The 17212-nt window shown below is 39.2% G+C and overlaps 3 protein-coding genes across 6 annotated transcripts; 2 read left to right on the forward strand and 1 right to left on the reverse strand.

Moving 5' to 3' along the window:
• Positions 1–349: 349 nt before the first annotated feature.
• On the reverse strand, positions 350–12115 carry trim46a (tripartite motif containing 46a). Its single transcript, XM_086078324.1, has 12 exons — positions 11911–12115; positions 11327–11585; positions 10710–10860; positions 9122–9320; positions 8907–9053; positions 8731–8826; positions 7780–8033; positions 7583–7704; positions 6213–6542; positions 5152–5381; positions 5014–5081; positions 350–1969 (listed from the first exon to the last, which is right to left on the reverse strand). The coding sequence occupies exons 1-12, from the start codon at positions 11968–11970 to the stop codon at positions 1564–1566; spliced, it is 2322 nt and encodes a 773-aa protein (XP_085934450.1). The 5' UTR covers positions 11971–12115; the 3' UTR covers positions 350–1563.
• A 447-nt stretch (positions 12116–12562) lies between these two features.
• tmem107l (transmembrane protein 107 like) lies at positions 12563–14735 on the forward strand. Of its 4 annotated transcripts, none has more exons than XM_086078787.1 (6): positions 12563–12703; positions 12924–13037; positions 13184–13251; positions 13327–13427; positions 13718–13980; positions 14105–14735. In XM_086078787.1, exons 2-5 carry the CDS (start codon positions 12951–12953, stop codon positions 13933–13935), a joined length of 474 nt encoding a protein of 157 aa, XP_085934913.1. In that variant the 5' UTR covers positions 12563–12703; positions 12924–12950; the 3' UTR covers positions 13936–13980; positions 14105–14735. The 4 variants fall into 4 exon arrangements, with proteins under 4 accessions (XP_085934913.1, XP_085934914.1, XP_085934915.1 ...); XM_086078788.1 differs by having other exon boundaries at positions 13718–13814; XM_086078789.1 differs by having other exon boundaries at positions 13884–13980.
• Positions 14736–15224: 489 nt separating this feature from the next.
• On the forward strand, positions 15225–17163 carry krtcap2 (keratinocyte associated protein 2). Its single transcript, XM_086078840.1, has 5 exons — positions 15225–15362; positions 16248–16402; positions 16502–16565; positions 16759–16825; positions 16902–17163. Exons 1-5 carry the CDS (start codon positions 15359–15361, stop codon positions 17020–17022), a joined length of 411 nt encoding a protein of 136 aa, XP_085934966.1. The 5' UTR covers positions 15225–15358; the 3' UTR covers positions 17023–17163.
• Positions 17164–17212: the final 49 nt, after the last annotated feature.

Here is a 17212-nt window from a genome sequence, read left to right on the forward strand (position 1 = left end):
TGTTTGAAAATACACGACAGCTATTATATATTCACACAAATGGAGCTGTCAAGTCATTCAAACAATTAAGGGGAGACGTGCCCTCACACGACGGTGGCACCTTTTAGTCCCAGTGTGTTGTGCAACATTCACTCTTTACCCCCCCCCCCCCATCTAATCCCCATTTGTCTCGTAGTTACCAGTCAATCAATCACAAACTGACATCATAAAAAGCAGCAGCTGTTAGCGATCAAAACATCCGCCCTACTGTAGCTCAAGGGCGCAAACGTATCACGTGACAAAAAAGATGTTCAGGTGTTTGTTTCCTTTTTCACATCGTTCAATATCACGTGTCAGATTACCAGTTTATTTTCACTCATGTCGTGATTAAAAAAAAAAAAAAAAAGCAAAAGCAAAGCATATCACAATATCTGCAACTGTCTCAAGTGGTTCCACTCCGTTTTTCACATTCACTAGAAAAAAAACTTCAGATACAATCAAGTTTAAATCATGTAGAAATATTACAATATAGACAATCTGTGCTGTCAGACATCAACAACCACTTCAATGCACAGCCAATACGCGCACACACACAAAAGAATGATCATATTTCATTGACACTGTCACACAGCTATTATTCAATATGTTGCGTAATATAATTATTACAGTTTGCAGTGATTTAAAACCGTCCCTGTCTCGGAGCTAAGTTATGATACAATAAATGTGCCTGCGAGGCCACACACACGCACGCGCGCACACACACACACACACACACACACACAGTAAATCAAACAGTCATACAAAACATTCAATTGATGACATGTAATGTATGTGCATATTCAAGGCATGAACATGTTAACTCATTCACTGCCATTGACGGCTATAGACGTCAAACATTAATTTTAACTATTTCTATTAGTTAAAAAAAATTTCCCCACTTTTGTTAACAAGTGTGAAAATCTCGATTTTTTTTATTGTACATTTAGAGCAGTTATAAAATGTGTGATTAATCGTGAGTTAACTAGTGAAGTCATGCGATTAATTACAAATTAAAAAAATTAATCGCCTGACGCCCCTAATTTTTAATCTTTTCCTTTTTTTAAAAATCGAATCAGGCGATTAAAATTTTCAATTTTAATTAATCACGACTTCAATAATTACCTCACGATTAATCACAAATTTTATATCTGTTCTAAATGTACAATAAAAAAATTTGATTATCATACTCTTATTAACAAAAGTGTCAAATTAATAGAAATAGTTCAAATGATTTTTTTGACGTCTATAGCCGTCAATGGCAGTGAATGAGTTAATGAGGCAAATATGATCACTGAAAGACATCACAAGACCTTTCAAAAATGCACAAATAAAGATTTCAAACTCTTCCAAACAGTACATCTGTGGTGCTTTTTTATGGTCACAATCATAATACTTCATGTATGAATCTGCGCATCGCAAATCCTCGTCATGTCCACATGCAATGTTTGACGTCTGCATAGTCTAAATTTGCTTCAGCCACGATGTCAACATGAATGAAAAAGCACTCAATGAAACAAATAGAATCGTAACATATACATTGCTTGATTATTTACTACGATTGTTTGCACGCGTTTTGATGACAACCCTGCGGGGCGGCGCCTCCTCCTCCTCCTCGATGCTGCGACTGGCCACCAGGTCCTGCAGCTGCAGGACGCCCCCGCCGATGAAGCAGAAGGCGGGGCACACGGGGGCCGAGCAGTCCACGTGGCCCTCCCACAGCACGCGTAAGGAGTGGGCGTCGTAGAAGGCCACGCTGCCCTCGTCGCAGTCCAAGCACACGCCCAGTCTGGGCGGCAGAGGCGTCGTGTAAGGGTGGCCGGGCTTGGAATTCAGGTGCTTATTATGGCCTCGGGGCAGGAGGATTTTGCCCATGCCCATGGTGAGGAAGCAGAAGGCGGGCGAGTCCTGGCCGTCCTCTGCCTCGCTGTCATGGCCGCTGTCTGGGTCATAGCTTAGGATGGGGAGAAAACATTTGGTAAATTAAATTCATTTTCATTTTCAATAAAGTTTGCGAAACGGTGATGTACCCCACAGTGGCGAGGTTCTGGGTTCAAACTCTCGACTCGTGTGTGGATTTTGCGTGCTCTACATATGCGCTTCGGTGGGATTTTTCCTCGCACATTACGAAAACATGTAGCAATTCAATTCAAGACTCTAAATACTCCATAGGTGTGAATGTGCTGCTGGTTTGGCTGGCAACCAGCAAGGTTATAGTTTGGGATTTTTCATTACAGTCAATCCCCGCATATTTGTGGTTTGGTACCTGCACATTTTCAGATTTATTATTATTATTTTAAGTTCCCCCCCCCCCCCCCTATTTCCCCTCCCTCAATTTTCATGGAAAATGTATACAGAATGCTTATCAGGTTTTTTAAAGATTTTGGGGGGGGGGTTAAAAAATACACTGTATACTGACTGTATATTTTTAGTATTTTGTTTTGACTTTTGCTTTTTAAATTCAGTTGGTCCAATTAGTTTTTAGAGTGGGTTTGTTAGGTTGTTGTTGTTACCCTCCCCCCCAAAAAATCTTCATTTTAGTTGAGCTTTTATATATATATACATATATATATATATATATATATATATATATATATATATATATATCCCCACCACTCTTAAAATAATTGTCAAAAGTAATTTCTTTACAAAAATTATTATTTTTGCCTAAATCATCTCCTCATGGTGTAAATGGTTAAATGTTTTGTGTTTCCTGAAAAACCTGAAAAAATTACTTAGGCGATTATTTTAAGATGGCGTCAATATGGAATATTTGTCAATTTTAAGATAAAAACCAGCAGGTCTCTAAGTATTGTGTAATGAAGTAACGTAAACGACAATTCCCAAACATCGTTCGACCTTCTTCCTTCTGTACAGCCATTAGCATTTTTTAAAGCACTCTCATTTTCTATTTATTTCATTCCTAAAAAAAAATTTTCATTTTTTTTTTATTTCCTTAGTTCTCGTTAAAGCAACACTAAGGAACTTTCTGTTTATGTTGATTATGGCGGTGCCATATGGACAAAAGCGGTAATGCTATGCCTGAAGGAAGACCACATTTCCCATGAGGACAAGCGCATTGCGTTGTTTTTGAGCTCGCGTCAGTCAGGTTTTCATACTCTAGTTAACAAAAGTGGGAAAAAATGTGAAACTAGTAGTAATAGTTCAAATGAATTTTTGACGTCTATAGTCGTCAATTGAGTTAAAGGTTGAAAAGTTCCTTAGTGCGACTATAAAGCTACTGAACGCAGAAAATTTAATTTCGAATGTCTACTGCCACCTATGGCCGGAAAATTAAACTGCATTTTAATTTCACACAATGCGAACATGTCACATCCGCAGACAGAGGGCGGGAAATTCAAACCTGAATCCAGTCTAAAAACTATTGGCCAGAGGCTTGCAGGAGTTTCCCCATTGTGAACAACAAACTAATAAAAAAATTTTTTTATCATAAATGGTCATATAAAAAGGCTATTAAAAGGTATTTTTGGGCAAACTTTATTTGTAATAACCTTGCCAACCATTGGCCAGATTTGAAGTATATTTTCTTAGAGCCATTCAATCGGGTGGTCTTGAAAGTTGAAAGGCAGGGTCTGCCGTGGACACCTGCTCACCTGTCAATCATGATGCCATATTTAAGGTATGGAGGTAAATTTGGTGCAAAACTAACTTGTGCAAAAAATTTGTACCTGTAGAAAAAAGTCTAAATTTGTATCTGTAAAAGTCGTGATTTGTATCTGTAAAAAAAATGTGTGCCTGTAAAAAAAAAATTTGTGTCTGTAAAAGAAATTTGTACCTGTAAAAAAAAAATGTGTATGTGTAAAACAAATTTGTATCTGTAAAAACAAATTTGTACCTGTAAAAGTCATGATTTGTATCTGTACAAAAAAAAATTCGTACCTGTATTAAAAGTATAAATTTGTATCTGTAAAAGTTGCGATTTGTACCTGTAGAAATGACAACTTGTAGTCAAAGAAGTCGCCACTAGGAGTCACAAGTGGGTTTTCTGCTGCTGTACTGTGACGTGAGTTTTGCCCCAATTGTTGCGCTACAAATGTAGCAAAACTAATTTGTACTTGTAGAGCGCCTGATTTGTACTTGTAAAGAAGGGGGCGGGCTCTGGTGCAATGAAGGGTTGTTTTGACCAATCAAGTGAGAAGGATTTGAGCGGATTGGAGCGCAACCTCATTGGTTTAGCGAACGACGGTGGCGGGACTCGCGGAAGGATACAAGCAGGACACATCGTCGCCAACCAACATACATATTAAGAATACTTCTTAATATGTATGTTGAGGAAGAATACTTCAGTATTCTTAATATGTATGTTGAGGAAGAATACTTCAGTCGACTGAAGTATTCTTAATATGTATGTTGGTTGGCGACGATGTGTCCTGCTTGTATCCTTCCGCGAGTCCCGCCACCGTCGTTCGCTAAACCAATGAGGTTGCGCTCCAATCCGCTCAAATCCTTCTCACTTGATTGGTCAAAACAACCCTTCATTGCACCAGAGCCCGCCCCCTTCTTTACAAGTACAAATCAGGCGCTCTACAAGTACAAATTAGTTTTGCTACATTTGTAGCGCAACAATTGGGGCAAAACTCACGTCACAGTACAGCAGCAGAAAACCCACTTGTGACTCCTAGTGGCGACTTCTTTGACTACAAGTTGTCATTTCTACAGGTACAAATCGCAACTTTTACAGATACAAATTTATACTTTTAATACAGGTACGAATTTTTTTTTGTACAGATACAAATCATGACTTTTACAGGTACAAATTTGTTTTTACAGATACAAATTTGTTTTACACATACACATTTTTTTTTTACAGGTACAAATTTCTTTTACAGACACAAATTTTTTTTTTACAGGCACACATTTTTTTTACAGATACAAATCACGACTTTTACAGATACAAATTTAGACTTTTTTCTACAGGTACAAATTTTTTGCACAAGTTAGTTTTGCACCAAATTTACCTCCATATAAGGCTCTCACCGTGGACTGGCCATGTCTTGTGGCTGATGGAACCACTCTTGAAGCTTCGCCTCCTGTCCGACTCCAACCTACATGACGGACGCACACAAAAAAAAGTCGGAGGGTCCTTGAACGCTTCAACTTGTTGCACTCTCTTACCTTGATCACGTAGGAGCCCGGCTCCACCGAGCACGCCCAGTAGTGCCGCCCTTGCGAGACGGCCAGGTCGGCCACCAGGAGGTCGGCGGTCAGGTGACAGGAGGTGAGCGCGCGGTCGGCGACCTTCAACAGGGAGAGGCCCGGCACGCTGCGGGCGTACGTCTGACCCTTACCCAGCGCCAGCCTGTCGGAATGCAAGCCCCAGCGAGAGTCCAGGGAGAAAGACAGCACTGGCGGGAAAGAAGAAGAAAAGAGGGCGGAGGGCATAACAGGGCGGGAAGAAAGGAAGAGGAATTCTCAAGCTGAACATACAATGGGGAGCACAAAAAGAAGGAGTATTTGAAGGAAGGAGCAAGGAATGTGGAGGGAAAAGATTTATTTGATTTAATCATTTGTGAAAGAATATCATAAATCTTAAACGGGAAGTCAACCTTAAACATTTCTTGACAATATTATGTTATGTGTGACCTCACTAGTCTAAACATGACATTCTGATTAATAGCAAAATCCATCCATTTGTATCCATCCCAGGGGGCGGCCATTTTGCCACTTGCTGTCCACTGAAGATGACATCACAGTTGCTCAGGGCTAAGGCCACGACCAATCACAGCTCAGCTGTTTTCTGAAGATGAGCTGTGATTGGTTGTTACCTGAGACCTGACCTACTGTGATGTCATTTTCACTCGACAGCATGCACATAAAAAAAAAGAAAAAGAGGGGGGGAAAAGAGAGAGAGAGAGCAATGATGATGACATGTCGAATCAGTAAGATTACTGAATGAACAATACTGAGCTCTCTCTCTCTCTCTCAAAAAAAAAAAAAGAAAATTAAAAAAATAAATACAATTAAAAAAAAAAATCACTCAACAGCAAGTGGTAAAATGGCCGCCTTCGGATATTGATAAAAACTGCTGGATTTGCTGTTTAACTCATATTCCAATAACTCAATATTAACTTAGACTAGTGGGGCTGCATAGAACATATATTGTCAATAAATATCATCAATGTTTTGTTTGTTAGTTTCAATGTTGGCATTACATTTAAAAGAGAAGACGTATTTACCAGGAGCTGGTGGCGTGTGAAGGTACACTTCCTCACTATAGTCTCCAAATCCGGCCTTGTTACATCCTCGCACCCTCATCACGTAAACGCTGTCTATCTCTAGTTGGTCCACGATGGCGCTGGTCCCTCGCACTTCGTCCAGTCTCCGCCACGCCGCGGAGGCGTTGGGGGATCGGGTGCCGCCCCACGTGTCACCGGACGCCCCCGTCCGCCTTCGGTGCTCGACGGAGAAGTGCCAGGCCGGGGCCGAGTGCTGAGGGAGGCGCCAGCACAGGAAGAGCTGGTCGTACGCCAGCGTCTTCTGAGTGTCGATGACTGGGGCTAGAGGGGCTGCCAGGTGGGTCGGGTTACTGATGACTTATTTTAACCTGCTTTCAATTATACTGTACATTCACTGATCACAAAGACTAGACAAGACTTGTATCAATCATTGTGACTTTACAAACATAATAATGTTCAGTTTGATGAGTTATTCATACTAGGAACGCTAAGAAAAGCATTTTTAATAAATCGGTATTTAATTTGTAAGCTCACACTTCATCAATGCCTATGACAGCCACCAGGGGGCATTGTTAAGACATGCTGTGATGTATTAATTAGCATTGAAGTCCATTTTAGTTCATCAATGGCATCTCAGCATTCACTTAACTTTTAATTTAAATTTAGATGTATTTTAATTGCAATGTATGGTTTAACAATAATTGTATTTGAATTTTTATAGCCAGTCCTTTCAATAATTTCAACCTTGACCTTTGTTTTGGTATATTTGACAACCTGTAATTAGAACTTTATTTAGCAATTATTTTATGTGTCTTTTTTTAAAATGTTTATTTGTTTATTTATTTTTCATCTGTCAAAAGAAATACTTTGTGGCCTTGTCTGTGAAAACAAACAAATAAAGTTGACTTTTTATAGTCGTAAAACAAACATGTCATTACTTACTGGAACACATAAGAACAAGAAGAACAAAAATATTTTGGCCTCCATCCACTTTGCACTTAAGAGTTCAATTCAAGATTTTTTTTTATTTCCCCATGTTTTATTGTTTTTAATTGCTCTGTATCTGGCGTTTCATTTTTTTCTTCATATAGCACTTTGTTTATAAATATAAATTATAGAAATAAAGCTGAGCCAAGCAGAGAGTTGCAGAAATGTAACGTCACACAAGACGTACTAAAATTAAAAATGTGTCTTAATTGATGCTAGTTTCTTAAATTTAAGTAAGTTGAAGTGCCCCTTCACGCCACAATGATAAAAATATTGTCAAATGAATACCTCTCTGATCAAAATTGAGCATCATTATCTTTGTTAAGTTGATACTATTGGATATGCTTATGTGTACCTAATGAAGTGTCCAGTGCAGGACCTACCACGTATGAACTCCAAGCCGTTGATGAGCTTGATCTCTTTTGTTGCATCCAGGTGAAAGTGTCTGAATGAGGGATCAGCAGACAGCGAGAAGCACTGCAGGTTTGTGATAGCCTTCACCAGCCTGTCCAGGGAGATTCAAACAATCACATTTAGAGAATTAAAAACAAAAAGTCAGCAAATGTAAAGAAGAAGCAACCTGTTGTGAGTGATTCTGGCCGCCTGCACAAAACACGGCTGGTCGTTCTCCTTGAGGAGCTCGTGAGTGTAGGCCATCACGCCGGCATGCTCCAGCATGTCTCGCCTGGCCGACGCTTGGCCGGACAGCGCCTCCTCCCTGCGGCCGCGCGAGCCCTCCAGGGCCACGGACAAGACCCCATGACGCTCGGCGATGGACGCGGCCAGATCCTGCATGCAGCGGCTCAGGTGGTGGAGAGATACAGCGCTGTTGGCCTGTGCGCAAAAATATAAATAGCAACAAAATGCCAGGACGTTTCTCAAAAAAGAAGGTATTAGCTTAGCATATGCTAACTATTGGGACATATGAACTCGATTTTATTTTAACTCATTTACTGCCAATGACGGCTATAAACGTCAAAAATTAATTTAAACTATTTCTATTAGTTTAACTTTTTTTTCCCACTTTTGTTAATAAGAACATGAAAACCTAGATTTGTTTTATTGTACATTTAGAACAGATATGAAATTTGTGATTAATCGTGAGTTAACTAGTGAAGTCATGAGATTAATTACGATTAAAAACTTTAATCGCCTAACGCCCCAAATTTTTTATGTTTTCTTTCCTTTTTTTTTTTTATTCATTCACTGCCGTTGACGGCTAGAAACGTAAAAAATAAATTTTAACTTTCTATTAGTTTAACTTTTTTTCCCACTTTTGTTAACAAGAGTGTGAAAACCTAGATTTTTTTATTGTACATTTAGAACAGATATAAAATTTGTGATTAATCGTGAGTTAACTAGTGAAGTCATGCGATTAATTAAAAAAAATGTTTTAAACGCCTCTTGCCCCTAATTTTAACAATCTTTTTTTTTAATGAATTTATGGCAGTGAATGAGTTAATGCCATATCACCCAACACATGTTTATTTCAATGAATGTAGTAATAAAATAAAATAAAATAAAATCTGACCTCCATCTGTTTAATGGTCCCTTCCAGCTGTGTGATCTGACTCTGTATGGTCTCCTGATTGGCCAGAATGTAGTTCACTTCCTTGGTCAGCTGATCCTTTAAAAACAGCAAGCAAAGTTGATACTGTGAAGCTGGTGCCATAAAATGTCAACAAATCATCAGCAGATGTGAGGCACCTTGAGGGCCTGGTAGGCTTGTGTCACCGGCAACACTTTGTGGCCATGGTGGACCCGCCGGAGCTTGCACAGCGGGCACAGTAACCTGCGGCAGGTGCAGCAGTACCACTGCAGACGCTCCTGCTCGTGCTCTGTGCACGTCAGCACCTTGAGGGGGGAAAACATTAGATGCAACGGAAACTATCTTGTGGAAGAAACAAGAAGAGGGATAAAACCTTTGGGCGAAAGTTGTTTGTGGGGAGGATGTGCTCGTGTTGTGCTCGGGGGGTCCCCCAGGGGTGGTAGAGTTTGAAACATTCATTGCAGAAGTTGGCTCTGCAGTCGGCGCAGCCCTTGGTGGCCTCCAGAGATTGCGGAGGCTTGCAGAAAGCGCACATGATGGCTATGCTGCCCAGACTCAGCGTGTGCCTGTACCTGGCATGCAAGAATTCACTGTCATGTTGTGCGTGCATAGTACAGTAATGGAAATTTACCAGGACAGATGTGGTGAGAAAAATGAAATGAAAAAAGAAAAAGAAAAAGTAAATGTGCTTCTCAAAAAATTTGAATAGAGATTGTCAAAATGTGGTACATAGCCTCTCTACAATGGTACGCGAAACAATCACTGAATTAAATACAAATACAATTTTAAACAGTAAATACAATCAATTATAGCAGAATGCATCTTGTAGCTACACGTCATTTGTTTTAACTTAAAAAAAAATTGAATCCAGTGTTGTACATGCTTTACTTTCCATGAGTCTAAAATTTCAAATTTGGTTACAATGGAAAAAAGAACAAATTTGCCATTGAAAATAACTGGAAATAGGCTAAAATGTCTGCTTTAAACCAAAATTGCTAACTTTTTTTGCTTCCTTGATCCTTCCACATCCAATGACAAAAACTCACTTCACGATTAAGCAAAATTTAATATTTTTTAAGAACAGTTCAATTGTTTTTCAATTTCAAGTACGGTAGAACAGATTTAATCTTACATTCAAATACAATTTTACTTTTATTTTCATGTGTGATACATTTGAATTGAATTGTTATTCAAGAGATTTTGTTCATCCATCCATTTTCTTAACCACTTGTCCCCACAAGGGTCGCGGGGGGGGGGGGGGGGGGGCTGAAGCCTATCCCGGCTGCCTTGGGGCAGTAGGCGGGGTACAACCTGAGCTGGTTGCCAGCCAATCGCAGACTATTTAATATACTTTAAGGAATACATTGTTTCGTCTTTAACGAACACTTTGGCTTACAACAGTATTTAAATGTTGGTCATTATTTTAGGTGGTACTTGGGAGTAAAAAATAAAAAAAAAAAGACAAAAAGAAAAAGAAAATCACTGAGTTAGAAAAAGGGTGGAAAACTGAATTTTTTTCAGTAGTTCAATAAAAAAAAAAAAAAATAACATATAGGCTATGATATAGATGGACTACATACAGTAATACAGTTCATGATTGTATTTCTTATAATTTTGATATTAAAGCTTGCAGCAAGCAAAAACTCTAATTTTACCTTCTCAAGAAATTACAATATTACACAAGAAACACTCAAAATGTTTTAATACAGAAAGTAGGTCATAATTGGCCTTATGTTTAATAAATATGTATAATATAGTACTGAAATTAACTTAGTATAATAAGTTACTGAAATTCACCAGTATATCTACTTTTGTATTTTATTTTAATATAAATGTCTCGTAAAAATGTGACGGCAGATGCCATTTTCGTTTTAGGACATTGTAAACTCAACTGCATGTCTCCTCAAAACGAAACTAAAAAGACAACCCTCGCCGTTTTCCAAATGTTGTATTCCAGTTACCGTTCCACAATGCGCTCCAGAGTGAGATTGCGGGGACAGTCGCTCAGGCCTTTCTCGCCCAGTTCCACATCCTCCTGACAGGAAGGACACGGGAACAGCATGGGGGGAGGGGCCGTGTCCTTACGCCGCCGCCCGGGGTACGTGCTGCATGCTTGGGGGAGGAGGAAAGGTGGGGAGGGGGTGCAGGAAAGCAGATGGAATATGTGGGAAATAGTGCCAATGGAACGGACAGTTTACTTACATGCAGCGCATACGTCACAATACTGTAAGTAGATAGTTTTCAATCAAATGATTAGTATTTGTTTGCCATATTGTCAGGTGAAATTGGAAGGATTATATTATTATATCACATTTGAACAGGGGTGTGTAGACTTTTTAAACCCACTCTATTTGAGCTCAGCCTTGTTTTGCTTTTTGGAACTTTTTCTTGATGCTTATTCCAAAAAAAAAAAAAAAGACTGACCTCATGGTGATGTCACACAAAACACATGTGACATCATCTCTCAGCACTCAATTTTGGAACATTCCCTTTCCATAATATAAATGTTGTCACTCATGACTCACATAAATGCTGACATCACACACTGAAAGCACACGCTTGTCTTTTTTTCCCTTACCGGTTCTTAGGACGCGCTCCAGGTGGTCCGGAGTCCTAGGCGTGGGTCTGCGGGGCTGTCGCGGGGAGCGATTGTTGGGCGTGGAGGCCGGCGACCGCGGCTCTGGGGGGAGGTCAGGCTGAGGGAAGCCCTTCTGTACCAACACGTCGGCCGCACACATTAAGCACACGCTGTGCTGGCACGGCAGCAGGATGGGCTGCTTCACCATGTCATCGCACACGGGACAACGCAGCTCACGCTCCATGCTCTTCATATTGGACTGGAATGAGAAAAATATATTAACATTCAAATAAATATGTCTCATTTATTTTCTATCATGACAAGCACCAGCTAGAAGCAGCATCCCGTTTCTATGACAACATGCATCACCTCTGATTTCAGCTTCCTGCTAATTTTCAACATATTTCTCTCACGTTTGGACTCGCGTATTAATTTTTCTATCCATTACAAACCTTCAATTAGCAATTGGTGGCTAAAAACAAGGCTAGGTGCATGTGCAATTGAAGCTATTCTAAGGTGAAATGTCATAACGTAGCGATGAATGTGTACGTTTCTTGAGGGAATAAAAAAAAATTCTTACTCACGCTGATACGAAGCAAGGCGTCCATGATGGAGGTGAAGCTTTTTAATTCCGTGTCTGCCATGACTGCACAAAGGAAAGCCGGTGCCAGGTAGCCCTTTTATGTCTGTGCTAGCCAGGTAGGCCTGCGCAGCCTACTGACATGCTGCTATGAGCAACCACACTGCCATGTACTCTGCTGCTGGTGATGTAGCAAAGGGAAAGGGGGATGTGAAACGTTGATAGGAGGGGGAGTCGGGGCGGCTTTTCATCTCGAGGCTTAATTCAGATCCTTTGTTCAAACGATATATAGATATTTTCCCCCAAGATTATTATTATTATTATTATTATTATTATTATTATTATTATTATTATTATTATTATTATTATTATTATTATTTCTGAATATTAATTACATGCATTCGAGTTTTCTGCTAAAAACAAAACAAAAACACTGTCCCTTTTTTTACAATTCGCTTTTTTCAATTTTATTGATAATGTTAAATATTAAAAATAATAATAATAATAATAATCCCGTGGCCTAGTTTCTTGAGCTGCCAACAGACGGCAGCATTGTAGCAAGAATGAACAAAAAACACGTCCCTCACCATTGTCGTCCGGTCGGAAACGTTACTAATATGACTCTTTGGATTGTGTTTCTTCCGGTGTGCAATCAACGACGCACCAATCGTACAGTTGCTGTAGCAACCAATGCTACTTCTGGCTGCAGCCGAACGTTTTGAACATGTAAAACGCGGCGACTGACGGACTCAACTAACTTTTGTGTGTTTTTCTAGACTGATGCGCTACTTTACAAGGTGAATTTAACTGTACTTAGTTGAAAAGGTGTTGCATGTAGTGTGGTTTTATTGACTAACAATCGCTAAATGATAGCAACTAATCCACGCTGCTGGTGTATTTGCTGTGTGCTGTGATTGTGAATATTTATTTATATGGCATGTTATGACGACAAATATAGTAAATAATAGCTTTTTTTCTATTTTGTTGTGGATTATTAAAACACTAATTATTATTTAGTTTCAAACAGGTAGCTAGAAAGTAAAGATGTCGGCCATCAGCAGCCTTGTTCCTGCACGGTTCTTGACCATCATTGCCCACCTTGTTATTGTCATCACCATCTTTTGGACGAGGGTGAGTTAATTTACGGTCATTGTTATTTTAACATTGCGACCCCTTCACAAGGCTCGAGCTGGTTATATTCAAGCTTCTTTTTTTTTGTCAACTGAAGCACTTTATTCAGGTGATTTGATTGACACCAAGTCTTGTTGGTTTTACAGGAATATAACGTGAAGGCCTGCTTGCCTTTGGAGTTCACACAAGAGCAATACAACAGTGAGGACTTAAAGTAAGGAAAAAGAAAAGTGAATACATGCACACAGATATGCATACATCATGTACTACTATGTATTGTGTGTTACAGGTTGGTGGTGGCTCTGTCTGTAACACTTGTGTTATTCGCCATCGAGCTAGCTGGCTTTTTCTCGGGAGTGTCCATGTTTAATGGCAGCCAAGGCCTTCTGTGTATCCTTCACCCGCTTTTGAGATGATCATAAATGTTTAAACATACAGTGATGCACATATGTGGAGAATAAGTGAACACCTGTTAAGACAGAGGAACCTCCAACCACCATCTTAATTAAACAGGGGTGTGTTCTTTATCTACTGTCACTTAAGCAAAATTACCTATGGATAAACTTAATGTATGATATCAATAAAAATAAAACCAAATCAGTTCAGGATATGCACATTATGCACTGATAAGTCTGCTAATTGTCATCAGTTGTACAGCAATTCCATGACTCCTGCACTAGCCACTGGAGCCCATGCCAGTGGCTCGGTGGCTCTGCTTTTCTTTCTATTTGAGCAGTGGGATTGCTCCGTCTATTGGTGGATTGTTGCCTTCTGCAGGTCAGTTTGCCGGAGTTTTCAAAAAAAAAAGATGTTTAGTTGTTTTTCCATGACATACACATTATCTAGCACTGACGGTCCACTGCAGCGCATCAGTTTCCTTGTCTTATTTTGTGTTTGAGAAGTGGGAGTGCTGGACATATTGGATTATTTTTGTCCCCTGCAGGTTGGTGCACATATGCTGATTTATATTTATGAGTGTCATTTTCCGGGAATAGAGTAGACTGAGACTACAAATTAGAAAATAATATTTGTGACTCTATGTCATTCTTTGTGTTTTTTTTTTTTAGTGTGCTGCCTGCCTTCATGGAGATTCTTCTATTTATCGCTGTTTTTGGACTGTCAAAGAAGCCATTATGATGTACACGGACGGGTCTCTATGTGTGGAGTATGTCCCTCCTCGTGCATTGGGTACTCTGACTTTCTCCCACATTCCAAAAACAGCCATGTTAGGTTCATTGGAGAATCTTAAATTGTCCTTAGGTATGAATTATTATCTACAGGTGCTCTGTGATCGGCTGGGATAGGCTCAAACTCACTTGCAACAATAATGAGGACACGCTCTATACAGTGGTCCCTTACATACTCACAGTTTGGTACCCGTGGATTCTCCTATTGGATGATTTTTTTTAAATATGTATATTTATTTTTGTTTGTTTTTTTGTTTTGTGGGGGGGGGGGGGGTTGTGGAAAACGCATATTATAGGTATACCAGTGTGTTTTGAATAATTTTTGGTGGGTTAAAAAAAATCAATGGGCATCAGTTGTGCAAGGATTTTCGTTATTCACAGGCTGGCCCCACAAATAGCGGGACAGTCCACTGTATTCCTTTTTTAAAAATTGTGTGATAGAGGTCTGTCACTGCAGCTGAAAAACATTTCATAGAAATGTAAAATAATACATACATTTTGTAAAAAGAAAAGAAAGAAAGAAAAATAAATAATAATACATTTGACTCATTTGTTTCATTATTTATACATAGATAATGACAATTACTTGTTTTGTTCTTCTAGGAGAAGATGATCATTATTACTGTTTATGTATTGTTTTAATGCATTCCTTATTTGTTTAACTTATATTTTTATTTGATGTATTTCCCCCCCCCCCAAAAAAATTGTAGCTAGTATTATTTTACACTTTTATTTTATTTTTGTTACCAAGAGCGTTATAAGATCTCCATATATTATTTTTTACTTAAGTGTCAGTTTTGTTAATTTATATTTGATAACTATTGATTATTTAATCTTATTTTTATAGATGTATTTGTATACTATAATTGTTTATTTAAGTTCATGAATGTATTATTATTATTATTTGTTATATTTATGTAATTTGTGGACTATTTACAGTTTTATTTTAAAATTGCCATTATATTTTTTCGTAGCTTGGCAGACACTTCATATATGTCTACCGTAATCCGCAGCATTGGAATCATTTCCGGGTGAAAGTTCCTTCGGTTCCTATTCGGCTAGTTCGGCGAAGTTAAATTGGACCTTTAAAAAGAAACAAACATAACCACAATTACGGCAAATTAACTTGGAACCATGGGTATGTATTACACGCTTAATGAGAATTTATCTATGTGGTTTTAGTGTGCATACAGACGTCCGGCACAATTACTCTGCTCAAGTAGCTAGCTTGTCCAGCTAACTGATGAGCTAACTAGCACCGATTTATAACAATATTAGCTCCAAATGTTTGATCGATTACAGTAATAAGCTGAATTCTAAATGCAAAACCTTGTTGGCCATCACTACTGGCCACGTTGTGGCTTATGTGCGTTGACTTGACGTTAGCATCAGCTTAGCATTTGCCAGGCTTCCGCTTGAACACTGACGTGTCATTAGGGAAGGCGTTAAATTGAATTTCGAAATGAATGCTTGGCCATTATTGTATATAAATAATAATAGTAAATCATCCCGAAAGTGGCAATAGTGGTTTACTGCACTGTCAATTTAAAGGAAACAACTATCCTATGTAGAACTGTAAATCAAGCGAGAAAAGGCTGAATATGGGTTTACGAAAATAAATAAGCTTCGTGTGTAATGCACTTTTTCTATTAGTACAATGTGTTGCAACTTATGCGTTTAGGATCTGAACTAATAAACATTTGATTAATAGTTATTTGATAAAAATCTCAGACGAAAAATATGCATTCTTGTATCATCAGCGCTCTTAATTAGCCCAAATATTTTTTTTAAGGAGGATTAACTGATTTAGTATGTTCTGTAGATATTCACAAAAAAAAAGATGACATCATATATTGTAAATTTTCCACAGACCAAAATGTAAGAATTTTTATAGATACATTTATCATAAATTGGATTGACTACTTAAGAATGTCAACACTGCGTTATACAAAGAGAATTTTAGTCAATATGTCATGAAAAGGAGCAAACTAGGGGACTAAGCTGCTGGTTTTTGTCCTGGCAGCAGTCAACACGGGCACGTCTCTGGTGCTGTCCAGCCTGCTGTCGGTGTTGGTTTTCGCCGGCATGCAGATGTTCAGTAAGCAGCTGGCATCCACCGAGTGGCTCACCATCCTGGGGGGCTTCCTGGGCTCTATCCTCTTCATCTGCTCCCTCACTGTATCCTCTGTGTCCACGGGACTGATCACTTGACTTGGTATCACTCAATTGCGTAACATTCTGTATTGCAAATCATTAGCCTTGACTCAGCTTCTTCAGGCATTTAGTAATCTGGAAAATCTGTTTTTTGGGAAAGGGTTCCAAGCCAAGATCTTCCCAGAAAGTAAGTTTATGCAAGATGAAGATATACTCATACATACTTCACACTTTCGGACATCTAGAGTCTTCAATGATGTCATGTGTACAGTATGCAAGGAATGTGGGAGGAAACGTTGTAAGCAAACACGGATCTGTACCAGGACTTTTCAGCTGTGAGCTTAATATTCCCTGCTTAAACAACATTGTTGGACTTCCAGTTCTGCTGTGCCTGTGCCTGTCGCTGTTTGCATCCGGTTTGGTTCATCGCGTGTGTGTCACCACATGGTCAGTCATCTCTTCACTTTACTCCCCTCCACATGCGCTTCTCTTTTTTTTTTACCCCCACATTCTCTCCTCGCAGCCTGATCTTCTCCCTCTTCGCCCTGTATTACATCAACAAAATATCCGCCGCCCTCTACCAGGCAGCCGCGCCCGCGGCGGTCCCCGCCAAGATGGCGACCAAGGGCAAGAGGAAGAACTGATAAAAGAACGGGTGAACGAAAACAGATGTCCTGCTTTCATCGGCCAGGTCAACATTCCATTAAAGAGATTACTGCACCGCATTCAGTTACTATTCATACAACACAAGTCATTTTGTAATTAAAATCAAGAAAAACGCTGAATGTGTCTTGTCTCATTCTATGTGAATTGTGTCAAATCTGTCTAATGAAA

The sequence above is a fragment of the Leptonotus elevatus genome, chromosome 6, assembly GCF_054856555.1.
Source record: "Leptonotus elevatus isolate MCC_2025b chromosome 6, RoL_Lele_1.0, whole genome shotgun sequence".
NCBI lineage: Eukaryota > Metazoa > Chordata > Actinopteri > Syngnathiformes > Syngnathidae > Leptonotus > Leptonotus elevatus.

Excerpts from the sequence above, each read along its gene's own strand:
- trim46a (XM_086078324.1), bottom strand. The coding sequence starts at position 11,970 with ATGGCAGACACGGAATTAAAAAGCTTCACCTCCATCATGGACGCCTTG. Across the intron at positions 5,382-6,212 it reads TCACACGCCACCAGCTCCTG|TGCTGTCTTTCTCCCTGGAC; the intron begins GTAAATACGTCT and ends CTTTCCCGCCAG. Across the intron at positions 1,970-5,013 it reads CAAGACATGGCCAGTCCACG|CTATGACCCAGACAGCGGCC; the intron begins GTGAGAGCCTTA and ends CCCCATCCTAAG.
- tmem107l (XM_086078786.1), top strand. The coding sequence starts at position 12,951 with ATGTCGGCCATCAGCAGCCTTGTTCCTGCACGGTTCTTGACCATCATT. Across the intron at positions 13,038-13,183 it reads TCACCATCTTTTGGACGAGG|GAATATAACGTGAAGGCCTG; the intron begins GTGAGTTAATTT and ends TTGGTTTTACAG. Across the intron at positions 13,252-13,326 it reads TACAACAGTGAGGACTTAAA|GTTGGTGGTGGCTCTGTCTG; the intron begins GTAAGGAAAAAG and ends TGTGTGTTACAG.
- krtcap2 (XM_086078840.1), top strand. Across the intron at positions 16,566-16,758 it reads AGCCAAGATCTTCCCAGAAA|TTCTGCTGTGCCTGTGCCTG; the intron begins GTAAGTTTATGC and ends TTGGACTTCCAG. Across the intron at positions 16,826-16,901 it reads CGCGTGTGTGTCACCACATG|CCTGATCTTCTCCCTCTTCG; the intron begins GTCAGTCATCTC and ends CTCTCCTCGCAG.